General features: G+C 39.3%; 1 protein-coding gene across 6 annotated transcripts in view; it reads right to left on the reverse strand.

Annotated features, from left to right (window-relative positions):
* The window catches only part of PUM5 (pumilio 5), a 50,491-nt gene extending 38,967 nt beyond the window's left edge, over positions 1–11,524 (reverse strand). The window contains exons 1-4 of one of the 6 annotated variants that reach the window (XM_088958591.1): positions 11,289–11,524; positions 8,286–8,984; positions 6,388–7,877; positions 6,072–6,213 (exon numbers count right to left, since the gene is read on the reverse strand). In XM_088958591.1, coding sequence (XP_088814717.1) covers positions 6,072–6,213; positions 6,388–7,877; positions 8,286–8,930 — 2,277 coding nt within the window. In that variant the 5' untranslated portion in view covers positions 8,931–8,984; positions 11,289–11,524. Of the gene's footprint in view, positions 1–6,071; positions 6,214–6,387; positions 7,878–8,285; positions 9,099–11,288 lie in introns of all 6 variants that reach the window. The other 5 variants (XM_088958590.1, XM_088958594.1, XM_088958592.1 and 2 more) reach the window with 5 other exon arrangements.
* Positions 11,525–12,046: the final 522 nt, after the last annotated feature.

The following is a 12,046-nucleotide window of genomic DNA, read 5'->3' on the forward strand; positions in this document are numbered from 1 at the left end:
CCTCACTTGTCCCCTTACACTTCCTTCCACCACCCTCTCTCCTCCTTCCACTATCACCCTCGCTCTTACATCAAATCCTCCTGGATGGGAAGCTGGAGTATCTGTTACAGGCATAGCACACAAGTCAGTACCCAAAAAAGAAATGACACCCATACCTAGTAGGACAAGGGGAGGACTAGGATCACTAAATTTGAGTTGCTGACAGGCTTCGTTTGGTTTTAAGGCCAATGTATAACTTTAATGGCTATGCAGTCAATGACTTATTCTATCAATCTTTATACCCCTTGGAAAATTTTGTTATTCCTTTCCTTCCATAAAGACCAAAGAACAACTGCTCTTGTTGCCCTCTACATCACTTTACCCCTATTCTTTGGTAGTAGGAAGAAGCTTGGGTTAAAGAGGCTTGCCACATCCGAGGGAGGGGTCCACCCATAGTTGTCAAGGCAACGCCTAGGCAACAAGGCGCCCTTGGAGGCTTGCATCGCCCAATCGCCTAGCATTTTTGCATACTGTGTATTAAAATACTTTTATATTGTTATTTTTTTTAGATTATAATTATAAAATAGACATTAAAGAAAAATATTCATATTTTGTGTTTATACACTAATTTCTCTTTATTATTTTCTTATTTGTTAGGGTTTAATCAACACAAACATTGGTAACAAAAATATTCATATTTGATATTTATAAACTATTTTCTCCTTATTATTTTCTTATTTGTTAGGGTTTAATCAACACAAACATTGGTAACTATTTTATTGAACCCTCAATGACTTCAAAATCTGAACCAATAAGTAAGGGAAGAACTTAAAATTGTGTCTACTCAACACATTTTTCTTTTCTTCTTTTCCTATAACAAAAATAGGGATTCTGCCCCTATATTTTTTTTTATTTTCTTTCCTTTCTTCTTTTTCTTCTCATAAATATGTTGATTTTCTATACTTAAACATGCAGTTTATAATTTTCTTATGAAAACTATGGATAGCTATTAAAGAAAGTTGATTATGGAACCTAGGGAACTACCTTAGGAAATGTGATTTTTACTTAAAAAATCCATCGCCTAGGCAACGCCAACTAGGCAACAAGGCGCCCCCCTGTCCCCTAGCCTCACCTTGGCACCTTGAAAACTATGGGTCCACCCACAGCCAAATAAGGAAGAAAATCAATTCCTCAAAAAGAAGCAAAGAGACAAGATAGTAAAATATGTGTAATTGTCTCACCATTTCTCAAGCAAAGGCAACAAGCATGAGGAGAGATGGCAATGATTTAGCCTCCTTTTTTGTAAATTATCTAAAGTATTGATTTTCTGGAGCACCACCTCCCAGCAAAAGGCTCTTATTTTTGTGGGTACAGGATTACACCAAACTTCCTTTGTAGGAAAAGAACCTACCAGATGTGAGAATTGGAGGAGGGAGGAGAAAAACTAAGCACAAGGAGCCAGAAGGGGATACCGACCAAACTCTACTATCCTGACAAGAAGGATCCAGGAAAGCAATACTAAGAAAGGAGATAAGATCATCTACTATGCCCATTTCAGATTCCCTTAACCCTCTCCTTAGCCCTAGATCCAGGAGTTTTCTTTAACATGCACGGAGGATATCACTCTCCCTTTGTTAAGGGACGAGGAATAGATAGGTGGAAATCTATCTTTAAAAGGAGTGTCCCCAAGCCAGACATCCTCCCAGAAACGTACTTTGTTACCAACACAAGCATCATACCTGAGCATCGGAAGGAAAGAAGGTAGCAAGCTGTGAATTGCTTTCCAAGGAGAAGCTCATATTGCCCTAGGATCAAGACCAGCATCCCATCTATTGTTTGCCATGCCATGAATGCTTGCAATTACATTGTGCCACAAATTCTCTTGTTCGAAATGAAACCTCCACAACCATTTACCCAGCAGTGCCAATTTCCTAAGCTTGGTGTTTCCTATCCCTACTCCTTGACACCACCTCCCACTTTACCAAATGATCATTTTGTATCCCCGGGCTCCCACAAGAAATTTCTCATCAGTTTCTCCAACTTATTGGCCACTTTTGTTGGGATCTTAAAGCTTGAGAGGTAATAGACTGACAAATTAGTCAAGGTTGACTTTATTAGGGTTATTCTACACCCTAGAGAGATGTAGTTTCTCTTCCAACCTGCAAGCCTTTTTGTGAACCTTTCCACTACCGGATCCCAACAGCTATCAGAATTCGGATTCCCCCCAAAGGAAGTCCCTAGTGCTGTAAAGGCCAATCTCCTACCTCACAACCCAACAATCTAGCTAAGCTTTCTAGGCTTTCTACCTCCCCTCTCTCTCTTTATCTAATCCTGCTATATTTTCAGCTTCTAGCTCCAAACCCTCATCCACCAACTCAATGAGTGCTTTTCTTTTTTTCAAACAGTACAAGTATCATTGTCCTCATCATGTTCAAACCCTTGACTATTGCATTTGTGCTACTTTTCTCCAGTCTAAAACATTTTTCAATTCTGCTATTAACATCTTCTCCCAATTTTTCTTTCCACCCATAGTTGTCAAGGCGACACCTAGGCAACTAGGCAGTTTTCCATGGTTGCCTTGCCCAAACGCCCCGGAATTGGTATACTAGGCACCCACACAAAGACTTAAGCGGGCGCCTAGGCAAGCGCCTACATACATCTAAGAAATTTTTTTAATTTATTATTTTGATATTTTAATAGATGTTTTATTCTTTTTTTTTTTATAAATGAATGAGATTTATTAATCAGCAGAGGAGAATAGTACAATGTCCCAAGGAGAGGCACAAGATGCAACCTCTCTCCTGGTCAGTTAAGTACAGCTTCCACTATATTATAACAACTTACAAAGTAGCACAAAAAAGGACCTCCTTGGATACCCCTTGTTTAGCTAGAGAATCAGCCATAGTATTAGTTGACCTACTTACCCATTTTACCTCAAATCTCTTGTTCCTAGTTAACCACCTTACTTTGTTTATGAGTTCTTTGTAGCCCCAAATGGTAGCATCCAGGTTGAGCAACCACCTTGTTACCACCTGAGAGTCCCCTTCAACTAGGAGATGCTCCACCCCAAGCTGGTTAGCAATCTGAATTCCTTGTACTGCAACTAGTATTTCCGCCCTCGTAGAGTCCCCCACTCCCACTGGTCCTGAGAATAAGGAGATGATGTTGTTGTCCTTGTTCCTCAGGACACCCCCAATACCTGATAGCCTAGGGTTACCTTGGTTGCTTCCATCAAAATTTAACTTGATCGTATCTTCTGACGGCAGATCCCATTCTGATAAGCGTTTGTTCTTCTTTGTAGAAGTATTAGCTATTACTAACCAATTCCACCACAAATCATCAAAAGAGAAATCATCAAATATCTCCAAGGCTTTCAGCCAATGTATTGCTCTTGTTAGAATGCAGTCCTTCACTTCTTCTAATCTTCTTTCCTTCTCTAAGAAAACTCTTGCATTCCTTTCCTCCCATAGTGTCCATAAGGTTGCTGCCCTGACACATTTCCACATGAACTTGCCTCTTCAGTAGGCGGAGGCCACCTCCCTCCAAATAAACTAAGGCTCCAACTCCATAAGTCTGTAGCAAGGGAGCAGAAAATCAGCAAATGGAAGCAGTCCTCATTCTGGGCCTTGCCCAAGAAACACCAATTCGGGGGAGAGACATAGGGAGGGTCTCTTTTTCTGCAAATTTTCCAAGGTATTGATTTTCCCGTAGTAGACTTCCCAACAGAATACAGCAATTTTTGCAGGGATAGGTCGGGCCCAAATCTCTTTGAAGGGGAACCCTTGGGAGATGGAGTTGGAACTGAGGGATTTTTGAAAAGAAGAACAAGTGAAAACACCCTTAGGAAGGGGAGTCCAGACTCTTTGATTAGAAGAAGTGGGGTCCAAACAAACAGACTCTAGTAAATGAAGAAGCCCAGTGATACAAATCAACTCACCATCATTTTATTATTAAGACAACAATACAAAGCCTTTTTCTTTTATTTATGCATAACATAAGGGTTTTTTCAGCTTGATTGGAGAGGGAGGAGAACCGAAGACTTCATGCCCCAACCCAACTCCATCGCACCTCAGCTTCAGCAAGTAAGTTCTTCTTCTTCTTCTCTGCTTCAGTCATTTTTTGCTTTTTTTCCAAAAAAAAAGGGCTCCGCCCCTATACTCCTCCCTTCCTCCACAGCTCCACTCATTCTTCTTCTTCTTCTGCCCCTGATTGTTCTCAATCGCTAGTCCTAGTCTTAGTCCCTTTTTAAAAAAAAAAAAAAAAACAGGGGCTCCACCCCTATACTCCTCTCCGCCCCTGACTGTTATCAGTCAATAGTCTCAGTCCCTTTTTTATTGAAAAAACAGGGGCCTATACTCCTCCCTGCCCCTAATCCCCTATACTTCTTCTTCCTCTTCTTCTTCCGCCCATATACTCCTCTCCTCCCTTCCTAGTTTCTGCACTTATTTTTTTTCAGTTAATAGTTAGTGTACATGATTGCTAGTTAGTGTATAGTTAGTGTACATGCTTGCTAGTAAGTGTATAGTTAGTGTACATGCTTTCTAGTTATATGAAATTTATACTCATTTGAATGATTTATAGAGTGAATAGTTAGTGTAATGCTTGCTAGTTAGCACATGAAACCAATAAAATAGCTTAGAAAAGCATAGATAAAGTAAAAACTCAAGAAAATTAACATTTTAAAACTCCAACACCTAGGCGCCTGGGCACCCTGTGGTTGCCTAGCCTCACCTTGGCGCCTTGAAAACTATGCCTCCACCTTGCTTTTACCAACCCCTTTCATTACAGTAAAGACTTCTGCAGCCACCTCCTTTTTTGAACTTAAAAGTTATTTGCTTAAAGTCTCAGCTGCATTGTGTTTACACACCTTTTCCAATCTCACATAAACTCTTGTAGCAGATTAGATATTAATATCCCCAAATGAAGCTTCATCAACAAACTCTTAAACCAGGCAACCATTTCTCCACCCACTAGAAGTAGTAACACCACTGAGCTCCATAACTCCCTTATCTTCAGGGATGCCTTCCCCCTACTCTAAACTCTTCAAGTGTGAAATTTTTTTGCTTCGATCTTCACCAATCTGTTCCACTTATCACCTGTCATTTTTTGCTTCAATCTTTTTTTTCTTGATCAGCAGAAAAAAAAATTGCTTAAATCTTCACCAATACTTCGTTGTTATTTTTTTATCAGCAACACAAAATTGATTCATCAAATTAAAAAGTAGAGATATAACAAAAAGTTGTGGACACAAAACAAAGCCCAAACAGAAACTATTCACTATTTGCCCACAACATAGATTTGTTTGAGTTCCTTGCTTTGCAAGACCATCAGCCAAACTGTTTACAGATATCCAAACCCACCTTATTTGGATCGTCATGTCTTCAGAAATCCACTTGAATCTCCTGAATTCATTCCTTAGCTTCCATATGATTCCTTCCCCCTTTTTCAGCCAGCCCACAACTACTTTTGAATCACCTTCAATAATCAGTTTATTAATCCCTATTTCTTTATCTCTATTCCATAGACTGCTGCCAATAATTCTGATCTCACAAATGTTTAGTTGATGTTACATCGTTATCACCTGTCATTTACCCTCTATTTGTTGTTCCCTAGAGACTCCAGCCTTTAGGGAAAAACAACTCATTGAATGCTGAACATCAGCTCTTATTGAAGGCTCAAAACTGGTAACAATGCAAGGATGGGCGGATTTAACCCTAGAAAGTAAGTGTCAGATTGTTATCTCTAATTGGATGAGACAAATACCCTGGTTCTACAGGCCCTCAGTTAGACAGGCAAATCCTCTAAGATGCAACCTACATAGCTCATTCAGGTGCGCCTCTGGGATTGATAATGTATGGCTAGATGCTATAGCAAAGGAAGAGGCAGCAAAGATAGCTTTGTATTTTTTGCCCTACCATGCAATTTCTCAGGTAGTATGAATTTTTTTTATTTAAAACCTCATTTCTTTTATCTATCTATCAAAAAAAGCCCAGCTCCAATGAATTGAGGTCTGGTTCAATTTTAAAAGCATTAGAATGATGAATGAATAAGATAAAATCAAATGAAAGCATTTAATTCCTTTAAGACTGTACCTTTTGAATAACATAATTGCCAAAAACATCAGTCATTAATTTTGAAGAATGTGGAAGGACTTCTTTAAAAACAGATGCCTTCTCTTCTGTACTACAATGTTCCAACTTCTGCTGAATAAATCGACTCCCATGTTGATCAGCACTGCAAATAAAAACATCCCACAATTTATTGGTTTCTTTTGTTAGAAACTATATAGGAAATAGATGATCCCAAATAGTTGGGGTAAAGGCTGAGCTGAGTTGAGTTGCGAATTAGAAAATCGTATAGGAACTAATAGCATGCAACTTAGGTGAGAAACTAAGCTAAAATTTTTACCTGAATTCAACAATACGTCCAGCAATGTCAGATAGCTCAAACCTCCGAGCTTTACTTGATTTCAGCTCCTCAAGAAAAGAATATGCCTTGGGATCATCAAACTTATCAGTTCCTCTTGGTCCTTGCCACCCAGAATATAACCCAGCATTCCTACTAGAACCTGGTGGAAATCTCATTTCACTTCTCCTTCCTGGAAGTGTTGCTCCACCCACTGGGGACCCTGGCAGTACTGGACTAGAAAGAGGTGAAGTTGGAAATTGCATCAAGACACCCATATTTGGGGGGCTTCCATAATAACTGGGGCTAGTGATTCCCCCTTTTCTTGGGGCCGGGATACTTGGACCTCCACTTCTTTGATACTGAGATTTTGGGTCAGCTGCATAAGCAGAAACAGGAGACCCTTTCTGTGGATCAAAAGCATCTACGTGGCTTCCAACAACCCCTACTGGAGATGTAAGGGGATTATATTGGCCAGAAGAACCATATGCATCATCAGTAGGATGCTGAAAGTATTGCATATAAAGAGGATCAGTAAATGAAGGCTGCACTGTTAGTCCCATCTGTCCATAAAATTTGTATAGATGTTGCAGATCAACTCCAGGTGCAATATTTCCCCCATTTGAAACACCTGCATTTCGCGCATTAAGACTTGGACCAGCAGTGTTGTCAATTGCCATAGGAATAGCACCAGGAAGAGGGTAACCAGCCATAAATGGAGGCATAAGAGCAGTATTCAGGGCATATCCACCTAAACCAAACTGTGGAGCAAATAAGCCTGAAGGTTGCAAGTTAGGATAAAATGGATTCCCAGAAGCCATATATGCTGCTGCTGTTGCATAAAGGGGAGGTGTAACTCCGGATGATTGTATCACTGGTTGTACCTCAACTGAAGAGAACTTGGACTGAACATGAGAAAATTGGTCCATACCACTATAAGGATGGTTCATTCCTTGAGGAATCATATGAGATGGAGACCCCCAAACTGCATTCAAAGAGCCTCGTTGTGGGCGGACATGGTTCTGCTGTGAATTATTATGTTGAGAATGCCGCCAGTCTCGATGGTTTTTGTGATCCTCTTCATTTGGTAGGCTAGAAATAGTAAGACCTTTAATATCAGATGCAATACTAGTTATATTTGGAACAGTCACACCACTAGTTAAGACATCTTCCTCTAAATGGATGTCTACACTGCTTGACTCTCCTTTTTGGACAGGCCCTGGGCTTCCCATCCCATCAGGAGATGAGTTCTGATCAGGAGCAGATGAAGAATCACTATTTGATTTTGAACCAACCATCTGTGCACATAGAGTAGGCGTACCACCACATACGCCCACACAGCCAGAATTCAGCTCAGGTAGCTTTGTGGCATTAGTTGAAGAATCATGCAAGGAATTGCCATGGATATCCTGGTCAACTGCTTCCCCTGTTGCTGCATGGCTTGAAGAACGGGACTGATTATATACAGGAGAGGGAGTGCGGGGGAAGTCTTCCTACAATTATGATACAAAATATAAACCAGGCATTTAAAATCAAACAAATACACATAGGAAAGAAGAAATTATGCATATAAAAGAATAGAATCTACCAAGGTGGTATATTTTCCTGGAACCAAGCAAAACAAATTCCTATATCTGGCAGTTACATTCAACATTTGTAATTCTGTTCTGCAGTATGAAACTACACCATACATCTAACAACAGTCAACAAGATATGCTGAAGCAATAGGAGCCAGAGATCCCAACAACGACATATACATGTCAAACATGAACATTGAAAAATGAAGGAATGCAGTGAATCCAGAGTAACCTTATTCAATCCATAACATGCAGAGAACATGACAAGCTCATACAGCATACAAAAACATATAGTATAGACAGGCTCAACTTTAAGTTCCATACCTGTATTAGATCTACCAAACTCTTATGGCGAGCAGCCAAAGAAGTTGCACATTGTCCAGGTAAATGACCACCACTACTTCCAGTCCAATCAACAGAAGCCTGCCAAGGTGACTTATCATCCTCTGGCTCCTCCGTATGAGTAGAAAGGACACCTCGAGAGAAATGCACAGATCCATTTACACTGTCATCAAAAGAAGTCAATCTCCAGTTATTGCCAAAGCCACCCAAATGGCGTACTATATGCCTGTTCTCCCGTGAGATAAGAGGTGGAGGAAGCCTCGGATTCAAGTTTACATTGGAGCAGTAGTATTTCAAGTATGCTGGATCAGCACGGAGTTGATCCTCGGAATCACAGTTTTCAACATGACTATTTAAACCTGACAAGTTCACATCACGAGGGGAGCTTTGAGATATAAGGTTCCCAATAGCTGCAAATGATCCTTCCATGCTTGGTGGTGCACTTCCACTTCGATTAGGAACTGAATCCCTCACATTTCCAAGATAACAATGATCTTTCAGAAGCCACCCCAACTCCTCAGCTCCCATGTTCTTTGATGATGATGCAACTGCTACAGTATCCTTAGACGAGGACCACTTTCTACTTCCACCACTTTCAATAAATCTCATAGGATTCTCAGTCGCCATCCTAGAAGAATGATGACTGACCTTTCAAAGTAAAGAAAGATTTCATATATTCTCCTGAAAATTGCCTTAGCTATTTCAAACTTAACATATGACGTGCAAAGCCACAGCCAGTTTCAACACAAGAAACTAACTGAAAAAAATTAGGACCACCAAAACACCAAGAACAGGCTGCACATTCAAAAACCAGTTTTGTCAACGGCATGTCAAATCAACTGGTTATTCAAGCCACCACCTAGGCAATCAGTGGTCACCTAGAGATCCTCTTTATGAAAAATCTTCTACTTTTATTTAGTTTAATATCACAGGCATAAAAAATTTATGTAATAGGTTTATACGTGGGTATAAACACATAGAGACATCATTCAAACAGATATCTGAAGACATAATGATCCAAATAAGTGGATTAGGAGATCTGCAAACAGTATGGGTGATGGTTTAGCTAAACAAGGAATTCAGAGGCAATCCATGTTCTAGGCCATTTTGTAAATAGTGGGATAGTTCTTCTTGGGCTTCTTGTTTCTGCCCACAACTTCTTGTTGTATATGTTCTTTTTAATTAATGAATCAATTTTCATGTTGCTGATCAAGTGAAAAAAAAAAACACATACAGACATCATACAAGCACGTCAGCTTAAGTAAATGTACTCATAAAAAACCCCATACATCTCATCTTTGTATGCATGGAGGTGATAGCATTAACAATAAAAAACAAAAAAGAGGAGATATTTGCATTTTCAGTGAAAGCTGTAATTTTTTTGGTGTATGCCTCTGAATTCTGGATGATGCTTTTCCTCTTGATGAAAAATTCACCAGAGGTCCCAATCTTAGATTTAAAAACTAGTTAAAAAACCTTTGACACTGCATACACTGAGCACTGCCACAGAAAACAAAAGCATGAAAGTACATGCCTTCAGCAAATTAAACCAGAAAACCAAACTCTAATCTAGAGTTTAGACCCTTTATATGCATGCATGGAAATGTAAATCCCCATGGAAGGACAAGGAACTGAAGACTGAAAATGAGTAAAAGCAGAAATACATATGAAGTCTGTGAAAAAATGAAACTAAATCAAACCGTCTGGCTAAAGACAGGCAGATCATGGCATACATACCAAACCCCGGCGAACTACTTAACCAAAATCACCACTGAAGATCTTCTAAATAATTCAATTAAACACACACACACGCAGACGAGAACCAGAAATACTAAAAATAACTTTGGGACATTCACTAATTGCAGATGCAACCAAATTCATCCACGCAATATGGGAAATATTTTAACCAAGTTTTTAATATGAACCCCAAATCTTAGCTGAATAATCAGCATCCAAACTGAGAACAGGAGGCAGCAATAGCATCCTTCCTCGTCACTGACCTACCTCTGTGCACCTAAAAACAGAATAGCATACCACTAGGCAATGAAACAGATTAACTAAAAGACACAAGCTGCTTGTTAGCAGCCGAGCTCTCCCAACTCTAGAACAAACTTCTGCCAAAGTATAACTGCATATTCCAAGTAAATAAGATGGTATCATCATAGACATGGAACTAGAAACAAAGCCTCATACATTAATTTTAATTTTTAACAAAGAAACTGCCTACAGGCTGCCAATATCAGCAGTCTAACTCTCTGACATACTACAACCACTTCTAACAAACATTGAATCTGAAAACCATAGATAAATGTGTCAAAAAGACAGAAACCATCATAGACTCCCATTGAAGAACCACAAAGTTCAAAATATTATTCAAGTCGGGCTTAATCCAACATATAAAGTACTGCCACTAAATCTATATTTTCCATTGTCATAAGCTCGTGACGTGAGTATCTTTTATAGGTCTTTTTATTACCCTAGAACCTTAAAGTGATTAGCATTTTCTCATTACCGGATTCATACATTACATGAACCTTCTCAAGGTTTAAAAAAAACTTTTCAAACAAAGATTCCTTACACAATATACTTCAACTTGAGCTACATTTCATATATCAGTCAAAATCATCGATGTTAAAATAACAAAAACTCCAATTCCCCATGGATAGAAAGCACTAACAGCTGTCGTTTTCCTCAAAACTTCAATCAAACTCAGAAAGCCCGTTGTAACCAATGAACCAACTACCAAGTCCTCACTCCAAAGAAATGAATGAATCAAACACCAATCCGGGCGAGACTAAACAACAAAAATACTGAAAAAACACTACAGCAAATAAAAAGACAAAGAACCCACAACTTCAAACTCAATCAATAACCCTAAAGGATTCCAGGAAATTCCAAGAACACAAATACAAAAAGAACTCCACTTGTGAAACCCTAAGTCAACTTGCTACAGTAAAGTATGAAGAAAAGAGGAAAGATTATTACCAGGTATTGCAGTAACAGAGGAAGAAACCCTAATCTTCCGAAACCCTAATTTGTTCTCATATGGAGACGAAGCTTGAAGGACTCTGGGATTTTGTTGCAGAGAAAAAGAGAGCTGTTTCGCTCGATACCCGGAATGTCGCCTTGTACAAGCTTCTCAGCGCAGCTTAAGAGCGTAGAATTGAAAATTAAAGAATAGCATTAATAATATTGTGAAATGACTAGAACACACTTGCCACATTAAAAATATGAAAGAAGATTCTTATTTTTGTTATCTACACCGTTTGTAGTAGGGTAAAATCGTAAAAACGAGCCTATGCTTGACGTATTAATAAAGCTTCAGATTGATTTGGAGTGTAACCATACACTGCTTCTACCGCACGTTAGTGGCGACTTCGACTCAATAAGAGAGCATCACAAGGTAGCTATTTATATGCCGTCAGATTGGTATCTACTTAACAGCATGCCCCACCTGACCATCTGACATCACCCCTCTCGACCCTTTGCGGCAGAGCCAAGTTGTCCCCATTAAGGCTAAAAGATTAATTTATGCAACAATAAAGATTTATTCATCAAATGTAGGACCCGTTGCATGCCTATTATTTTGGCCATCCACATACTCGGGACCCTTCAAATAACAGGAAACTTGCCACGTGGGAGATGGTGATGTGGAAATCATGTGGGTCCATGATATATCGTTGCTATTTTAATCTGATAGCTAACATTTTAGCAAGTCCTCTCTCTAAAGTCAATGTTCAAAA

This window comes from Nelumbo lutea, chromosome 8, assembly GCF_056320005.1.
Source record: "Nelumbo lutea isolate HS-2025 chromosome 8, American lotus-T2T, whole genome shotgun sequence".
In the NCBI taxonomy this organism is placed as follows: Eukaryota; Viridiplantae; Streptophyta; class Magnoliopsida; order Proteales; family Nelumbonaceae; genus Nelumbo; species Nelumbo lutea.